General features: G+C 54.9%; 1 protein-coding gene across 7 annotated transcripts in view; it reads left to right on the top strand.

Moving 5' to 3' along the window:
• Positions 1–19743, top strand: part of CABIN1 (calcineurin binding protein 1) — a 168670-nt gene that overhangs the window by 122392 nt on the left and 26535 nt on the right. For all 7 annotated transcript variants that reach the window (XM_063085901.1, XM_063085903.1, XM_063085905.1 and 4 more), the window contains one exon: positions 277–390. In XM_063085901.1, coding sequence (XP_062941971.1) covers positions 277–390 — 114 coding nt within the window. The remainder of the gene's footprint in view (positions 1–276; positions 391–19743) is intronic.

Raw genomic sequence — 19743 nt, 5'->3', positions numbered from 1 at the left:
CTGTCTGTGCCCACTTTGGGCAGTCTCCTTGAACTTAGGAGGCCACACTTCTAAGTCAACTGTGCTGGTCAAGAAATCAGTTCCAGAAATGCATCCCACAGCACAATGATCAAAGCCCACAGCTAGAGCCGCCTGGAACAGCGGGATCGATATCTGCAGGAGCTGCTGCTCATTGTGTTTTGCCAGTGCAGCCAGGAAGGAGGGGACGCCCGCCTTCCCCATGGGCACCCTCAACAGCCCACACACTCACTTCCAACCTACTTCTTGCTTCCCCAGAACCTCCAGTGGGCCCGTGATGTGTTGCTAGGCAGCAGTATCCCGTGGCAACAACTGCAGCACATGCCAGCACAGGGGCTCTTCTGCGAGAGGAACAAGACCAATTTCTTCAATGTGAGTACTTTGCCTTGTTGATTTCCGAGGCTGCTTGCTGCCACTGCTTTTCACTGAAGGGTGGGTGTTCCCAGGGTCATAGGTTTGCAGCATCCTCAAAGGGCAGGCAGGGTAGTGAAGTCGAGAGTGCGCCAGACACAGGCACGGGGTCGTGATTGCCAAGCAACTTCTGGCAAGTCACTGCCCCCTCTGGGCACTGGTTTGCCCACCTGCAGAGTGAGGCGTGGAAAAGCTCAGTGTGTTCTCTGGAGCCCTAGATATTCTGGGGCCACGCAGACCATGGATAGAGGGGCTGCAGGCCCAGGGCCCTGCTTCCCCTGGAGCAGCTCCACCTGTCCCTGTATGGTCTTGGCACCCAGGAGATTCTAATGGAAGCCAGCTCTACTGCTTAAAAAACAAGTTTGGCCAACTCAGGGCTTTGAGTGCCCTTCTAGCCCTGATATTCCATGTGGGGTGGAGACCCAATCCTTGGGTGGGACATGGTCCATCACCTAGCCTGCCTGCTTCCTGTTCCTAAGGCCCTCCTGCCCCTCCTTGACACCCTGCCTGGGGCCACCCCTTTCTCATTTGCTCTACCCTGTGCAGAGACAACTGGCCCCTCATTTCCCTCTACCTCCAAGTTCTTTTTTTTAAAAAAAAGATGAACGGTAAGGGGATCTTAACCCTTGACTTGGTGTTGTCAGCACCACATTCTCCAAGTGAGCTAACTGGCCATCCCTATATAGGGATCCGAACCCATGGCCTTGGTGTTATCAGCACCACACTCTCCCGAGTGAGCCACAGGCCGGCCAAACCTCCAAGTTCTTACATGTCCTCTACCACCCCTCCCAGCATGGCCAGTTCCCAGTTGGGTAACTCTATCAAGTCACAGGACCCCTCTGAGCTCTGGTTGCTTCTGTGTTTTCCCTGATACCCCGTTACTCACTGAGAAACTGAAGGGTGAGGTTGGCATGAACAAGAGTGGAGGAGGGCAGATCTCGGGTCCAGAGGGGTGTGACAGAGGCTGGTTCTCAAGGTGCATGGGCAGCAGATCCCCATCAAGAGTTGGCCAAGGTGGTAGGAGTGTCTAGGTCCGTGACTTTTCCCCTCTTCTGGACTGTGACCTTCTGGGGGTCGGGGGAGCTCCGAAGCCTGGGAGCCCTGTGTCTGCCAACTCTCTCTCTGCTGGTATTTTATAGATAAGTAGTAGGTGCCATAGGTAATCAATCTACACTGTACCAAAGGATTTGCCATGAAAGAGAAGAGCCCTCCCACCCACTTGTCCAGGCCACAGCCCTTCCCAACAGCACCCACTGTTCCTCGTTCTAGCTTTGTTCTTCCAGAGTGTGTCTGCCTATTTACAAGCCAGCACTCATAGATGTACACAGAGGGCAAGAATACACAGGCTTCTGCCCTTTGGTTTTTTTCTCTTAACAGTATCTCTTGAAGAGTGTTTTGAAAGTTGCTCATTCTTTTTAATAACTTCATAGTACTCCCAGCATATGGATATCCTGCAATTCACCTGCCCTTCCCCTTATTGATGGACATTTAGATTATTTCCAGTCTTTTGTTACTACAAACAATGCTTCCATATGTACGTCCTTGCACATTTGTGGGAATCTAGTCATAGGATAAATTCTTAGAAATAGAATTCCTGGGTCAAGGTGTTTGTGGTGTCCTTAAAGTTTTAGTAGGCACCACCTTCCAAATATCTTGTCCACATTCCCAACCTTAGACTCATTTTTTCAGACTCATCAACAGTCTATATATTATTGAACTTTTTAATGTTTGCTATTCAGTAGGTTAAAATGATATCTATTATGTTTCATTCATCGTGAATGAGATTAACCATAATGTCATGTTAACAGTCTTAACTTCTGTGCAGTTTCTACTTATGTTCATTTTTCTTTTCTATTATTGGTTCTTTTCTAATTGATTTATATGAACTCTTTATCTATTACTGAAATGAGCCCTTTGTCAGTGTTTCACAAACCTATTTTTCTGAAATTGATAGACCAAAGTTTGAGCAAGGTGAGTTGCATAATTTCCCTGAGCTCCTATTTTACTCACCTACAGTGGGCTTCCATTACTTGCCTTGAAAAGTAACTGTTGGGATCAAGTTAGATAATGGAGTAATGTCCTTAACACAGGATCTGGCACATGGTACGTACTCAAGATAATAGTTTCCCTCCCTTTCCTTCTCCCCTCACTATTAGTGCTTTGCACTTAAAGACTATGCAGTGGTATTGGAAGGATAGACCCAATCTCCATGTCTTCCTCACAGGTGTAGCGCTCAGCCTTTCTACTGATGAAGTTAAGGAAGCCAGCCCCTCAGGTGCCTGCTACCCTGAGTACATCTGAATAGGCAGCCAGGTGCTCCAGGCCCTTTCCTATTGGGCTTGCTCCCTGCAAGTCTTCCTGTGGTTTCTGGGACCTTCCAGAAAATTAGTCCAGTAGAAGGGCAGTCTGAGGTTGTGCCTGAGGGAAGGCTGGTAGATTCCTGTGTGGGGTGCTTAGGCAATGCCTCTTCTGAAGCCAGAAGCCCCTGCAGGTGAGGCCCAGCCCAGCCTGGACTGGGTGTTTTGGGTGGTTTTACCTTTTCTGCATCACCTATGTGTTCCTACATACTTCCCAGTGACTTGCTGCTTTTACCACCCTCAGGTCTCCATCCTGCCTCCTCCACTTTCTTATCTCTTTTCTTTGGAGGTGGGTTGGGGGCTCCTTGTGCTCCTCAAGCCATGCCTGGCACCCAGCACATTAGGAAATGCTGTGCAGACCCTGAGTGCTCTCAGCACATGAGTCTGTCCAGCTTATTTGACCAAGTGTGTGAAAACTCAGTACTAAAACGCTTACAAAGGAGCATTTTGGACAGCCCTCGTCAAACTCTGCTGCAATGGGGCTGAGTCTGACAGACGGGCTGGGCCTTCTGGCTTCAGGGGAGGCATTGCCTATGCACCCCTACAGGTCAGGATGAGCAGCCCAGCTCTCCTCCCTTCCAGTGTGCGCCGGGCTCTACTGCCTCATCCAGGGGAAGGCGAAGACAAAGGGGTGGGGCCAGCAGGGAGGATGAGGGTAGGGGCATATCAGGCACCCTGACCTGCAGTTCTTCTGAGCCCACTGTCCTGGACCACCCATGCTGCCCAACCTTGGTGTTGCTTACCCAGTTCTCTGGACAGCCCTCTCATCCTCAAGGCCTGGGTGAGAGACCCTCCTGACAATTTTCAAAAATTGAGTCAGCCGTGTGGGACCATATTGTCATTGCCAATAGTTCAAACACAGAGGAGCCCACACCCCTTGTCTGCCCACCCCCCCAGGTGCTGTGCCCCTCTCAGAGGAGCTTCTGTGAGCAGCCAGGCTGTCCTCTTTTTCCAGGTGGCTCTCCATACCATGGAAGCTGAGGGTTTGTCTCCAGGTACCCAGAAGCTTCCAGGGCTTTCCATGCAGGTCAGCACACCTCTGGGCAGGCAGACCTGTGTGGGCCAGAGCAAGGCTGCTTTGTCCAGGGTGAACTTCTCTCCTTATCTTGTAGTTGATTCAGAAATGTTCCCATAGTAACCAAACCAGAGAGGGCTCCCCCTCCTTCTCCAAAATGTTTGCTTATTTTAGCAGGCAGAGTTTTTCTTGTTTCAACCCAGTTTCCAGCCCCTGTGAAAGATGCAAGGGGAGCCGAGGGCCGAGCTAGCACTTCCTCCTGCTTTCAAGGCTATGCAGGCAGGCAGTGGCTGTGGCCTGAGTTTGAGAGAGCAGAGGGGAGGTGCTGGCCTGCTATGGCTGCCTTCCACAGCCACACCCACCCCACATGAGGTCTGCCTGCTGCTCAGGCAAGCAGCTTCTGGGTTCCAGGGTGACTGAGAAGAACACAGACTTTGGGCACAGGCAGGCTTGGCCTCACACAAGGCATAGAGCTGCCCACAGGCAGGGTAGTTCCAACAGGTGGATGAAAGCCCTCTGTGCACACTCAACATGCTGCACAACTCACCCTTAAAACTGCAGATTGGCCTGCATGGATCTTATCTGTGGATCCCAGTGGCCCTCAACTGATCCCAGAGGTCAGTGCCTGGTACCAGAAGGGCATGACTGGAACAGGGATTCATGCTTGCCCAAGGCCCTCCAGAAGCTCAAGGCCCTGCCCTGACTCAAGTGGAGCAGTTTGAAATGTGGACGCAGATGTAGGTGTCCCACCCGCCACACAGGCCCCTCTCTGCATGGCCTGGTCCAGCAGTTGGTGCCTATGAATACTGGTTGCGTCCCCTCTTTCTTAGTCACAACTGCATAGCTCTCCACTGTCTGACTGTCCTATGGCTTGTCTTTCCAGTTCACCTGCTCTCTTCCCAGTTCACTTACAAAAAACGCTGCTTTCCCTGATCTCCCTGCTCACCTGTTTGTGAGTCTCCAGGAGAAATGCCTGGAAGTGGAGGCCAGGACACAGGCCCCCAGCACCCAGTGCTTGCACACATTGCCAGATGGTTCTGCAGAGCCAGGCCAGGTTCCCTCCTACTAGCCATAGCCCTGCTCCTTCCCAGCACTCAGAACCACAGATGACTTTTATTTTGGCCCCTCTGTGGGGTGACAAGGAAGCCCAAGTGATTTCAGTCTGCATATCCAGGGAGGCTGAGCCCCTTCCCTCTCTAGTTGCCTGTCCCCTGTGTCTGCCAAGGCTCTGGTGCTCTCTCTCCTACCTGGAGAACAACACACGAGCCCAGGTGGTTCTGGTTGTCCTCACTCCAACTGATGGGAGGTGCAGTCGTCATGAGCCATCTTTGTTTCTTTAAAGCATTTGTGCTCTGTGCTTTCCCAGTCCTGGAGCCTGAGTGCTCACTGAGGGCCTTGATGTGGTCTGGTGTAGAAGAAGAACTCCCCACTGGTTGGACATTAGAAATTGAGTGTTGGTTTCCATCAAGTTCCTGATGCCTCACACCCTGTTCTTGCCAGAGCTGATGGGAAGGAGAGAAGGTCTCTAAAGCCCCTGGCATTCCATTCTTCTCAGTAAGAATCAGTCACTGTCCATTCCTCTCTAACTTGCCACCAGTCGGCTGTGTGGCCCTGGGGGAGTCCCTCTCCCCCCACCCAGTAAGCAGATGCCAGGTCTACTGGAGGGGCAGATGCAATGGACCCACCTTCCAGGCCAGGCCTCAGCCAGTGCTTTTCCCCTCGGAAAGTCCCTGTGGTCCAGATGGAGGCCATTGGAGTCCAGCAGACCCGGGCACCCCTCATCTAGAACAGCATTGCCAGTGCCCTCCCTACACTTCCCCTTGGCTCAGCATCCAGCAGGCAGAGCATGCCTACTAACCATGAACTCTTCTCACTCTCGAGAATTCCCTGGGATGAATAACTGGGAAGCAGCAGCCCCAGAACAAAGGTATATCCTGGCTGAGGGACCCAGGAACCCAGCTATGAACAGGTGCCAGGGTCTGTGCCTGAGATGTCTGCTCCTATTGCAGGGCCAGATCTGGTGTCACCTTCCCTGCCAGCCCCAGCCTGACTTGCCCTTTCTCTCCCTCCATCCCTCTGGCTCTCCAGGGGCACTATGCCTGGTGAGCCTATGGGTGGCTCCTGCTCCCATATGCCAACCCCAGATTCAGAGCCTGTTGCAGGCAGACCTCAGTGAAGACCAAGGCACTACCTAGGAAGTAGCTGTTTGTCTCCACCCAATTCCTGATGTCCCACAACAGCCCAGGCAGCTGGCAGATCTGGGCTGCCTCCCAGTGGGTAATCAAGCCCTAGGAGCATCAGCATGGAACATTCTTGCCCATTCTCTCTGACCAGGGCCAGGGAACTCGGGGAAAGGAAGAGCCTGGTTTGTAACTCCCCACAGCTTTCCCTGAGTCAGCCCCGCATCATCTCCCCACCCAGGACTGGTTGTGGTCAGTTCTCATTCTACCTCTGTTTGTCCCTGTGCCCACACTTCAAAGGACGTATTAACCTGCTATAAAACCCGCTGCATGCCAGGCCCTGGGCCAGATGCATTGTCAACAAGGGCTCGGATCCACAGGCCGATCTGAAAGACTGGATTATTAGTCCCAGTTTCACAGAGATGCCAGGAGATAAAGTGACTTGGCCAAGGTCCCATAATTAGTCTGTGCTGGAGAAGAGAAGTGATGCTTACTCTGTCTCGCCCATGCATGGTGACTAGCAACCTCACTTGAGGGAGGAAGGAGGAAAGCCAGGGGCTCACTGTTTCCTATACTGGGATTGCCCAGCTGTCCCAGGCAGGAGTATTGCCCAAACGGCCCATTGGCCAGATAGGGTAGCAGTGGGCAGGGAGATGTGAGCATCTATCCCTGCTCTAGGAAGTGAGGCTGGGATTCCAGGCTATTAGCTGAGCTGTGGTGTCAAACAGGGCTGCCCCTGGTGGCGAGGACTGTTTGGCTTGCTTGGGCACCAGGACTGATTGGGTGTGGCCCCGAGTGGCTAGCTAGCTGGGTTGTGCCACCCACCTCTCTATGGTAGTCTCCCCACAAGCCCATTTAGGGACTGGGACTCCCGAGACCTAGAGCAGTGACAGTGGAGGCTGCCATCCTGCCCATGGCACCAGAGCATCTGGGCCTGGCCTAGCCTGGCATTGGTGGGGGCCCGGCAGGGAGGGGCTGCCCACAGTAGCAGTGGCAGGACCAGCCGCAGGTACAAACACTCCCTGGGGGCTTTATTTGGGGTGCCTCCTTTGGTCTTCCACAGCATGTCTGTGAGGTTTAGGTACTGTTATTATCCTCACTGAATATTTGGGGAAATTGTTGCCAACAGGCTCTGCAGGCTGTGAAAACCAAAAGCCCTTTTCTACCCTCTGCCCACTGGGCTCATCAGAGTCCTGGTTCCTCTCCTTGGACAGCAGAGCTCGTGGCCCTGTGTTCAGGCCCTGTTCAAGGTCACTCCCCAGTTGACATGGCTGCTCTGGGTGCTGGAAGAAAACGCCTCAGAAGGGTTGCTCTCCATGTGTGCTTCTGCCCTGACACAGTGGGCCAGGGTTCCATGGGAGGCCGGTGCTGTTGTCCCGCTTTAAGTAAAGTATAGAAGCTGAGGGAACAGCCCAAAATTACACAGCTAGCAAGTGGCCAAGCTGGGATTCAAGGTCTGTCTGACTCCAAGGCCTGTCTCCATAGCTTCTATGTCATTGAGAATCCAGAGGCTACATCTGGCTCTCTCTGTTCCAGTGGTGATGTCTACTGTGTGGGCATGCAATGAGGAGGAACAGTGGGAGTGGCAGATTGTGTCCTCTCTCCTTTTTCCCCTCCTTTAGGAGAGGTAGTCTCTTGCCCCACTCTTGCTTTGACTAGTGGGTAGCAGGGCTGAGACCTCCTAGTGATGAAGCACTTTTTACACCACCTGTGGCCACCTTGTGGCCCATTTTGTCATCCATTAAGCTATTAGAGGCCCACTCTTGAGGGATGCCTGAGTCCCTGGGGCGCATGCCTGAGTCCCTGGGGGAGATGCCAGCAGCCATCAAGTCCAGAGCTTGCAGTGGATTTTGGGCAGGGCTGGGGTAGACAGGAGGATCATGGGGATGGGGGTGGGTGGGCGACCTTGACCCCAGTTTGTAGAAACCACAAGTAAGTTCTCCCCACACTTTGAACTCTCTCTTTCGCACCTTGCCTGGCATTCTGTTGTCCCTCCTGCCTACGGGCCTATGGCCTCCCTCAGTGCTGTCCTCAGGCCTGTTCAAACTGGCCTGTTGGGGGCCATTTCTATAGTCAGGGCTCTCTTCACAGGTGTTACCAAGCTAAGTGTCACTGCACAGCTGTCTTCCCCAAGCTCACCCCCAGCACTGCCCAGGGCTGTCCTTCTCTGGCAAGTGTTGGGCCCTGCCTGAGCCCCACCATAGGAGTCACTTTTGCACATGTGCTTTTTGAGGCACCCGAGGGTTTTTTTTTTTTTTTTTTTTTTTAAAGATGACTGGTAAGGGGATCTTAACCCTTGGGTTGGTGTTGTCAGTACCACGCTCAACGAAGTGAGCCAACCAGCCATCCATATATAGGATCTGAACCCGTGGCCTTGGTATTCTCAGCCCCGCACTCTCCTGAGTGAGCCACGGGCCAGCCCTAAGGCACCCGAGGCTTGAATAAGCCCCCACCCCTCCTGGAGCACAGACCCCATTGTCATCTGAAGACAAGCAGTGTGAGAAAGACAGAGGAGGGTGACATTGAAGGATGTGCCTGTGAAGGACAGAGTAGGGCTGGGCTTTCGTGATCCACAATGTGGGGACATGGAAGGGTGCTGCATGCATGCCAGGGAGGGCCTCTCAGAGCCACAGGGTGCACGCAGCAGGTGGCTGGTTAGACACTGCTGGGCCCTGCCATCCCAGGCCATGTGTAGAGTGTGGACCTCCTCACAAAGGCAGAGGGGCTGAGGTGGAGGAGCATCTTCCAGATGTTGCACCAGCTGCTGTGAGTGCACCGAAGGGCCAGCCTGGGGCAGGGCACCAGGAGCCCTGCCGATCTGCCACTCCTCAAGGCTTTAAAATGCTTCCCTTGGCACTTCTACACAATAGTTCATCACATCGTCATAACCTATGAGGGGTAGGTTGTCACTGTCCCTGCCTTACAGATGAGTAAACTGAGACTTGGCCACACAGAATGTTGGTGCCAGAACCAGGGTTTAGGTGTTGGGAACCAAGTCAGCGGCAGTGGGATGGCAGCCAGTGGACAGGCTCCAGAGACAGGCAGGAGGATGGACCCAGGGGGCAGTGGAGTAAGGACGGGGAGCACAGGAGGGCCGAGGAGGTGGGTTCAAGGAGCCTGGGCCCTGGGGCTTATAGCTCTGCTTTGATGCTCCAGGTCCTCCATCCCATGTGTCTACCCTGTATGCCATGCATGTATGCATTAGTCCGTTCCTGTTGCTTATAACAAAATACTTGAAACTAGGTGATTTATAAAGAAAAATGGAATTTATTGCTTATAGTTTCTAGGCTAGGAAGTCCAAAGTTCATTTGGTGATGGTGACAGTGACCCAGGGGTCTCACATTGCAAGATGGTAGAAGCAGAGAGAACAGAGAGAGTGAAAGACAGACTCTCCTCTTTTTTTAGCACTCAGAACCACTCCCCTGACCACCATTTTTAATCCATTCACTATGGCATGGTCCTACAATCCAATCACCTCTTCAAGGCTCCACCTTTCAGTTACCATAATAGGATTTCCCACTCTCTTAACAGTCACAATGGAGGCTAAGTTTCTAATATATAAAACTTGGGGGACACAATTCAAGCTTCAGTGAGTTTGGGGGGACATAATTCAATCCACTACGATGTGTGCATGTGTCCGTCCTGCAGTGGACAGGGTACCAGGATGCCACTGAGGAGTGAGGATCCTCAGTGGAGATGCCACATGAGGCTTGAGGGGGAGGGGGGCACTACTTATTGTCCACAAGGGTGGCCTTGGCTCCTAACACATCAATGTCATCTGGTTCTCAGAGGAAATTGTCTGGGATTGGTTGTGACTTTTCCTCTTCCCTCACAAAACTGATACCAAGTCACTGATGGCTGTGGACATCACACCTGTCCCTGGCTAGTGAGAAAATGGGCTGTGTTTCTGCCCCTGGCCCTGCCCTCAGTGGGGGTGACTCTGGCAGGTCATCTGGCCTCCCTGAGCTGCGGCCTCCTTATCGCTAAGATCACCTGAGGTGCGCAGTAGCGCCATACTACCATCAGGGCTGAAAGGAAACCCAGTCATCTCACAGTGGGAATCAGAGGACAGAAAAGAAAGGAAAAAGTTTAAATTGAGGAAATACGAGCTTTTTGGCTGTAGTAAGAATTGCTGCAATCGCATTATTTTTAACATTGCTGAGATGATCTGTGGGCCAATTGCACAAGCAGAGTAAACAAAAGAAACACTTCAAGTTCTCCAGGGAAAAAAAGGTCCTGTTTTTAAGAGTCTTAAAAGGGCTAGCAAACTTGTGTGTATTCTGAGCTTAACCCCAGCTCTCCTTCCTTCCCATGTCCTGGGATCTGCATGTTTTGTGGAGCCTCACAGCTTCCAGCTTGCTCTGTTCCCATGTTCAGCCTGGAGCAGGAGCCAAGGGCCTTCCTGGCATGTCCCTGCCCCCTACCTGGGGAGGGGGTGAGCCTGAGAGGCAGCAGGTGGAGAGAGGTGCCTGAGGGGCTGCAGGAGGAGGCACACAGTGTGGCAGTAGGGGACAAAGTGGGGACAAGGCCACAGGATGCCTAGGCCCCTGCCTTGATTGGACCACAGTACAGAGTTAGAGTCCCCAGCCAAGGCAGGCTGCCCACATTCACACCTAGAATTTTTTTTAAAAAATATATAATCAAATGTGAGAAGCCCTTAGACCGTCATGAGAGTTTTCACCTCCAGATGTGGATTCAAAATTGTGGCAGGGCCGGCCCGTGGCTCACTTGGGAGAGTGTGATGCTGACAACACCAAGCCAAGGGTTAAGATCCACTTACTGGTCATCTTTAAAAAAAAAAAAAATTATGGCAATTCCAAGATGCTTGGGCAGAGGGAAACAACCTTAGCATTTGCAATCCTACTGAATCCTTGTGACAGTCCTGCAAGGGTATATAGAAGCCCCTGCAGACAGGGCAGCCCTGACTTGTCCAAGGTCACATTGCTGGTAAGTGGCAGAGCCCGGACTGGAGCACAGGACTGGGCATATATCCTGCGGGCTGGCCTCCATGCCAGAGTTTCCATCCAGCCTCTCAGGAGTGCAGCTATTTTTTCCCTAGTGGGACGACAGTGTTTGTGTATACATCCAGCACTGACCTCAGCCCACAGCCCCCACTGCCCCCCACCTCTCTGGGTATGCAGGCAGGAGCTGGCTGTTTAACATTCCTAAAGAGAAGAACATTTTTCAGTGTAGACTTCTTTTCCCATTGCAAGTTATTTTTCAGAAGTTTGCTCTTAGAATAAGTGTCCCTGCAGCATCTTTCTGAAGCAGGCGTGTGATGGTCCCAGCTTGGGCGGAGACTTGTGCTCTCCCTGGACACGGCTCCAGGCCCAGGGGCCTCTTTAGAAGGGTAGGACCCCGAGGCCATGGGCAGCAGCAAGGGTGGGGTGCACATCTGGGTGGAGGCATGGGGCCCTTGGCAAGTCTTTGAAAAAAGTGGGGCTGGGCAGGCGGCCCGCTTAGACTCAGGATGGCCTGGGCAAAGGCAGAGGCTGGTTGTGAGCCAGTGGGGAGAGGCTGAGGGAGGGCTGTGGCCATGGAGGCTGCAGGACTCAGTGGGGGCAGGGGCTGTGAGCGACCATCTTGGCCCAGATGAAGAGGGGGTCGCTGTGAGAACATGCTCTTTTGAAAGGAGAAGAGTTGGCAGTGCCAGCCTCTGCTTTGTCCACTTGGCCCAGAGAGCACCAGGCACTCTCTCTCGATGGGTATCGGCCACGGGTGCCTAAGTGGGAGGCCCAGGCAGTACCTCCATGGCCCAGAGATGGATACTGTTGCATTTGCTCCAACAGAAGAGCATGTCCTTATGGCAGGGCCACCAGGTTTAGCTTGTGATAGATTCTCATGACAGCTGAGAGCCTGGAGCTGTCCAGAGCCCTCTGGGGACTCTGACTAGCCCTTGAGCCCCAGGGTTAAAGGTCACACTCTGGCCTGAGGACCCCCATCCTTTGCTGTGTGTGTCACGGGATTGCCCTGTGTGGGAGTCTTGAGCCAGGAGCCTCTATGTGTAGACAAGGCTTGTGAACAGCAGGAGGGGCCCAGAAGACCAGCCCGGCTGGTCCCAGTCCAGCCCGATCCTCAGATCTTCCTTGTGTGCCCATCTGGGGACAGATACCGCCCTGCTCTGAGTTTAGTACTGCTGCTAACTTCCTGGTCCCGGCCCCTTTGACCTCAGTTTCTCCATATCCAAAGGTGGGCCAATTGGATGAGGTCAGTGGTTTTCCAGCCCTTTTTCCAAAAGAAACCTTTCTCCCAGGGCCCAATGGAAAACAGATGAAAGGGCAGCTGCTCCAGCAGAGGCAGGAAGGGCCAGACCCCGCCCACATGGGCTGCACCCCAGCCTGGCCCAGGCTCCTGGGCAGAAGGGCTGTGAGGCTGTGGGCTTCCTCTCTGCCCTGCCACCAGCAGACCCAGTCAGCATCCACTCTGCCATCCCAGAGAAGGCTTCCCTTAGCTCAGTGGCAGGCCTCCTTTCTGGGTGGCTTCGGTCTGGGAATTTCTCTCCTCTTTTTCTCCCCCCTCTACTTCCCCCTCGTCCACTTTTTTTCTACTTTTCCTATTTGGAAAGTTTGACCAAGTTGCTTCTGAGAGGGTGGAGTTTGGTTTGAAATCCAAACCAGAGCTCCATGATCCTCCAGCCCCTGCCTTATTACTATGGTGTCAGGCTGTGGCCAACAAGTGCCCCTGAGGGCCAGGAACTGCCCAGGAGGAATGGGTGGAGGACTCCCCTCACACATGGGTCTCTTTGATGTGTGGCCTATCCCTACCTGAGGAGCACCCCAGCTAGCCTGAGGCCCCTCTCCATGTCTGGGTGGCTTTGGGAAAGCTGGTCAGTGTTCGTAAGACTCAGTTTCTTCATCTGCAGTGTGGGGCTGACCAGACCTACCTCTCAGGGTTGTGGTGAGGATTACACGAGAACTCTCAGGGAAAGCACATTGCTGCTGGGGGGCCCAGGGCCTGCTCAGTACACAACAATGGCCACTGTGTCCAGGGGGCATGGGGAAGGGACCTTGTCAATAAAAGCACACAGGTGACAGGACTCACTGGGATTGGTGGGGGGAGAAGGTGAGATGGGTCAGGGCCAATTGGGAAGGCCCCTTGAAGGAATTTCATTGATTAAAAATACAAGTTTTGAAGTGTTGATCTCTAAACCTGTCTAAGAAGTCTAAAATTAAGTTAGGTCAGAGTAGGTGGAGGCTTGTTGAACTTCCTCATGGACCCCAACCCATCACCAGCAGGGTACGAACTTTGTAGAGTCCCCCACACTGCTGCATAGGGACTTTGGGCATTTGTTCCATAAGCCTGAGCAACAATGGCTGGCTCTGGGCTGCAGGGGAGATCACCTAGCACCTGCTGTGGGGAATCCTGAGCCAAGAGGAACATCCAGCATGTCACCATTGGCTCAGCTCTGGCCTTTATTTCCAAGGAGGGACCTATCTGGCCACACTCAGAGGAGGGGTGGGGAGCATTGGACTCCAGGCCATGCCTCATCTCAAGCCTGGGCTCCACATGGTTCAACGAGGCAGGCACCGTGAGGCCTGGGCCTGGCAGGAAATGAACCTGGTCCTGCCTCAACGATATGGGGCACCAGTGAGATAGTGCTATTGCAGACTTTGACATGAAAGGCTGGCCCCCAAGGACTGCAGGTGAGGAGATACTTGTGCTCAGGGGCACAGCCGTAAGAGGCAGGGCACCAACCAGCTCGGAGCCTAGCGCCCTCTGCTCCACTCCCTTGTGAGGGTGGGTATGAGCACCACTTCCAGTTCTTAGCCCAGGTGCCCTGAGTCTACTACTGTGTGAGTCTCAGGGCACTGTGGTGTGGGAGAGGGCTGTCTGCCAGTCCTCAGCAAGTGTGGTTGGGAACATTCCCTGAGGCCTAGACTGACTTTGAAGTTAGCCAGATTGTCAGATTGAGGAGAATGCATTCTGGGAGGGAAAACCAAGAGAGTCAGTGTGGGGTGTTAGGGTCCCTCATGGGCCTGGGGGAGGCAGCAGTGGGGAGGGCAGAATGGCCCATCCTGAATGACCGCCACCATCACCGCCAGCAGGCTGGCTCTGTCCTGGGTGGCGGGCCCACAGCAGGATGTCAAGGCAGGGATTACTGTGGCCAATAGAGGGGCCTCTCTGAGAGCAGTGGGCTGTATATCTTAGAGAGCAGGCCTGGGGAAGCACCTGGGGGACTAGAGAGACAGGGAAGAAGATTGGGATGAGACTGAAAAGACCCATGCCCTAATGGCTGAGAGAAATGGGGTGGGGTAGGGTATATTTTGGCCATCAGAGGCATGTTTGGCTCAGGTCATGGAAGAGCACTGGGTTTAGAGTTAGACTTAGGCCAAGTTCTGTCCTCAGCCAGGGGGAGCATCCTGCGGGCATGGGAACTGCTCCCGATTCCTAGCAGATGGACCACACTTTTGTATTACTCACAATCCAGAGAAGAGAGTTGATAAACAAGTGATAAATATGTGATTCTAGCTATTCCCCTCATAGTATGGATGGGAGGCCCCAGTGCTGTAACAGAGGGGTGCTGTGCCTGGGTCAAGTCTTTCTGGTCACATCTTGAATTTGTACTTCTGGTTTGGATGACGCTGCAGATTTGGGACTGACCCCTGCTCTACAGGACAAGCTTGTATGAGTTTGTTCCCCTTCTAAGGCTATACAAGGGATTTGAAGGGCTCCTCCCTATGGCTGTCATGGGGCAGGAGGAGGTAGTGGGTCATGAACCTGCTTGGGAACCCAAACACCCATGGAGGTGCCAGCTCTGCCTAGGGCCTTGCCTCTGTTTCACGGTCAGGCCAGAACATCCCACCAGAGTGCCTGTTTGCCACTGCCCATTCAGCCCACTCCCTACACGAGGATCCCATGCAGGCCATACAGGGAGGAACCTAGCACAGGCCATGGCCATTCGTGATCTGAACCCCAGTCTGGTCCCACAAGTATGCCCCTCCCCTATTGCTTCTCCATGACCCTCCCACTTAGTAGCCCAACCAGAGAAGCCAGAACCCCCAGAGAACCCCAAGCCCACAAAGGCCATTCTTTAGGGCTTAGGGGTCAGAAGATGGATGGCCTGTCCTAGTTTTCTCAGTGTGCATGTCACAGACATGGCTTTTCTAGGATTTGGGCACCCCTCCTGGGATGAAATGAAAGCAGTCCAGCAGTCTTCCAAAGAGTGGGCTATTCTGGAAGCCTGGGCAGTGGTGCTTGTTTCCAACCCTGAAGTGGGGACAGGGCTCAGAGCATTCCATTGTTCCAAGGAGGCTCTCATGGGCCCTAATCTGATCAGATCACACCCCAGGTCCCAGCTGTCCCCTAGAGGCCTCAGAGCCTGCTGGCCTCCCCTTTGTGCTCTTCCTGTTCCACAGACCCCCTGCAACCCTTCTCTCTCCAGAGGCCACTGCCCAGATGTGACAACTGCAGCCCCATTGTGCACACGAAGCACCCCCTGTCCTCTCCATAATCCTGTTTGTTCCTGCCCCCCACTGTCCTCACCTTCCTCCAGTGGTCCATGTCTCCTCCTCCATTTGGTTCCCTGCATGGGGGAATTCCTAGTCTGGCAGCACCCAGCTAGATGCCTGCTGCTTCTTCCCCAGGAAGCTGCCCTGTCCCTGCCCCCATACCGTCCTTGTTTCTCTTGTCTCCCTCTGTGGTCTTAAGCTGGGCTAGAAGCACCAGGTGAGTTGATGTGAGCCATGGCTGCATTGCTCCCTGCCCATGAGAGCCCTGGCAACCATGACCAAGATCCTGAGATCCCGGCTCTGCCTCTGGTAACGGGAACTGTGGGCATGGCCCTCTCAGTGGATCCTTTTCCCCTCGGTAAGGTGATGGTGGGAATGATAGCCCTGCGTACACCAGGTGCTGGTGTGTACTGGTCCCTGTGGATGTGAGCATGGCACGGGCACAACTGTCTGCTGAGGCTGAAGCAGCCCTAGACTGAGGGACAAGGATGCTTGAGTTGAGCGCTGCTGTGGCAGCCTGGCCGTGTTTCCCCAGGCAGGTCATTCCCTCTTCCCCCTCTCTGTGTCCTGTCACTCATGGGTCACACAGAACAACTGGACTCAATGACATCTACAGATAACCTTACAGCTGCAGAGTGCAGGCTGAACAACTGCTGAGTACCAAAACCTCTAGCTTGCAAGAACCAAGTGGGGTTGGGGCATCTGGATTATGCAGCTTTTGGGGGTAGCTGGGGATCTGTGTGCCCGGGGAAGAGAGGGACATTGCACTCAATCCTGGCCATGAGGCAGGGAGGCAAGTCTGGCTGGCGTGGAACCATAGGGCCCAGCAGTCACTGGCTGTCATACTCTTGACAGAAAAGTTGCCCAGTCACACATCACACAGCCAATGTCCCACAGCAGGGAGGCAGGTGAGCAGTGGCAAGGCCTTATGCCTCCAAACCAGCTGGCAGCCTCAAAGCTCCAAGGCTGAGAATTAGGACTGTTAGCTCTAAGGAGCATTCTTGCCACAGCACTCGACTTGGCCTGGGAGGAAGACTTGGGTTAGGTAACACAGGGACTGAGGTAACAGCCAGCAAGTGAGAAACCGGAAGTGACCTGCAGGTCTGTGTTGGCTCAGGTCTTCAGAAGGGATGGCTGCAGAGTGCTGCTGTGGCCACGTGGTCCCCTGGGCAGCAGCCCAACTCTGGGGTGAGGGCCTTAGCTTCACAGGGCCAGAAGCCCACTGCTTCATGGGTAGGGGGTATGGGGTGTGAGGGTACTTACCCTCACCAGCCACATGAGCCAGAGGCAAGTATGTGTTTCCAAGGAGGTCTGTGGCCACTTAGGGCTTCCTGCTGGCTCGTGGGTGAGCATGGTCAGGATTGGCTAGTGTCCTGGGCCCCTAAGGCTGGCAGAGAACTGCAGGAGCCTCCAACCTCTTAGGCCTTCAGGGTTGGCCCTGGAGTGGGTAAGTAGCTGTCCCTCCAGGACAGTGATCAGAGGCCTGTGTCCCAGGTGTCCAGGTGCTTTGTGGGCAATTAGGACTAATGGGGCTCTCCTGCATAGGCTGCTGAGAAGTCCCAGGAAGCATAAGGCTCTTTTGGGCCCAGAGACTTCTCAAGGGTCCAGGGGTGGGCAGGACCACCAGCCTCTGATTGTCATGGTGCTCTCACGTATGCTCAGGAGTGCTCTCCCTGGTTTAGGGGGCAGACAGAGAGAGTGACCCTCACCCTGGCAAGGAACCTCCCTGCTCTGGGCCTCAGTGTCCTCACCGTCAGCTAGAAACAGCAATGCCCATCCCATGGGGCTCTGGAAGGGCTCTGGCACAAACCTGGGCACAGAGTGCAGGGCCCAGGGTAACTGGAGCTCACTGGGCCTCAGAGCACAGCTGGGAGCAGATATTCTCCCAGGAAAGTCTCCCCAGGGGGCTTGGCAAAGAACCCCTGAGCTCCCCTTACTCACCAGAGGTCTGCCTCCTGCTAACATCCAGGCACTGGGACCCCAGGCTGCCCAGCCCACCATGGGCTTCAGTGTGCTCATCTGTGCTGGCAAGTGGGAAGGTGCCTGCAGACCCCTTCCACCATAATAGGTCTGAGAGTGCACCCATCAGCCCCCTCCCAGGCTCTGTGTGGGAGGGCATGCATGCCATCGATAACTGGGTGCTGCCCATCATGGATCTGGAGGCCTCTTTGGTGCAGGGGACTGGTTCCCAGAGAGCCACACACTCAGCACAGATAACACAGTTTCTTCCTGGCCTGGGTGTGATGAGCATGTTCTCAGCTTCTTTTGGTCCAACTTGATCTTACAGGAAGTAGATAAAGTATGTAGTGAGGTCAAAAGCTGTGCAAGGCACAAGCATCACTTTGGCACCCAGTCCTTGTGTCTCCTCCGGCCCTGGGGACAACTGCGAGGCATGGGCTAACCAGCTCTAGAGCCAGCCAGGCATGGGGGACAGGTCCCGGCCTTACTGGCCTTATTGCTGTGTGACTCTGCACCAGCGCCCAGCCTGTCTAAACCTGTCCCCACATGTGTTTGTCAATGACTATGTTATTGTAGATGGCTAGAGACTGCTGTGGCTCAAGCAACATGAGGATTTAGAATTCCTTGCTTGACACCTGACCATGATGAGTATTCAGTTGGGGGAGCCCCTTGTCTTCCTCGCTCAGCCTTGAGGTAGCTTGTGTTCATACATGTTTCTACTGCAGGTGAGTGACTTCTGGGAGACCAGTCCTGTTTCTTCTGTGTCCCCAGCAGCAAGCCCAGTGCTTGGCAGGGAGTAGTAACCCTCCAGAGGTTGCTGAGGTAGCCTCAGAGCCCCCCCAAGGAAGGGGGAGGGCAGAAGGAAGAGAGCGCTATATTACCCGGGCTGAAGGGTTAGACCTGGGGCTGTTTTGGACTGGGGGCACCCAGCAGGGCCATGTGGTAAGCCTGGGAACACTGGTAGGCAGGAGCCAGCCTGGGGGTAGGGCAGGTGGAAAGTAGCCAGCTCAGGTAATGTCACCAGGACAGGGGGCAGGTGGTTCTGAGGCCTCTGGGTGTCTGGGGAGGGATGAGGAAGCTCCTGAGCTCAGGTGGTGGGAGAGAAGCTTGTTGGGGGATGCCAGGCCAGGACTTGGGGCAGTATCTCTCCATCAAGCCCATCCATGTTGGCTCATGCCTGCCTTTCCTTGGCCTCTCCTCAGCTGGGATGGGAGAAACAGTCAGGAGTTGGTGGACAGTCCCAGTGCAGCCTACCCCCAGGGGAAATCAGGGAGGAAGATGGTGTGTGCTCACTGAAATTATGGGTGCCAGGGGCATGACTGGATGCTCTGGGGAGAGGTGATTCCCTTCCGAGCCCATTCTTCACCTGTAGAATGGGCTCAGTACCCACTGTAGGCAGGACAGCAGCCCTCCCTGGGCTCTGCAAAGCTGCTTAAGTGCTGGGGGGAGGGGTACTGCTGCTGCTCAGGGAATGCAGAGGCGGGGAGGGCGGGGGGGGGGGGGGCGGCGGATCATGAGCCTAGCTGGCTTCTTCCCATCCCCAACGCTCCCACCGCTCAGCTAAACGCCTCACGGCCCAACTGGAAAACGAGGCCTCTACCAGCTGTAAAGCCCACTGGGAGACTCATCGCGGCCTCCCTGTTGTCTTCCCCCTTGAGTGTACTTCACTCCGGTCCCCACTGCCCGGTAGGATCAGCAAGGACAGCTCAGGTGTGGCTGTGTGTCCCCACCACACCTACACCTCTGCCCACCATGGGCCACTACATGGCACAACTCCAGGGGGCGCCATTCACATAAGTGCTGAGGATAACCCCACACGCAGTCGGTCACTGCCATCCCAGCCCGCCGCACTGCCGGCACAGCTTCTCGCCGTGAGGGCTGCGCTCGCTTCACCTCGCAGCGGGTGCGAAGCCCACCACCGCCGCGCTGGCGGCCGGGCTGGGGAACCCGCGAGGATTGGCCGGCAAAAGTCAGTTGCGCTGCTGGGCCCGCTTCCAGACGAGCGCCGGCACCCCGTCCGGCTCTGCCCGCCCCGCCCCGGCCCTCTGCAAGCGAGCGAGCGAGCCTCCGCGGCCATGGCCCGGCGCCCGCCCTAGCTCCACTACACAGATGCCACGGCGGAGCCGGCGGGTAGGAACTTGTCGGGGGCTGAGGGCAGGGACCGGGGCCGGGGCCGCGCGACCGCTTCGCCGCCTCTGCCTGCCCGGCTCTCCGCTTTCCTGCGCTGTTGCTCAGCCCTCCCCGAGTGGGCTCGGGCGGCCGCCCCCCGCCCCGGCCCGCCGGGCGCAGCAGGAAGCCCGCGGGCCGCGGTTTCCCCGGCGCCCCTGCGGAGGAAGTCGGCCGGCGGCGGGGTG

This window comes from Cynocephalus volans, chromosome 2 (assembly GCF_027409185.1).
Source record: "Cynocephalus volans isolate mCynVol1 chromosome 2, mCynVol1.pri, whole genome shotgun sequence".
NCBI classification, from domain to species: Eukaryota; Metazoa; Chordata; class Mammalia; order Dermoptera; family Cynocephalidae; genus Cynocephalus; species Cynocephalus volans.
This window is presented reverse-complemented; position numbering and strand designations above follow the sequence as displayed.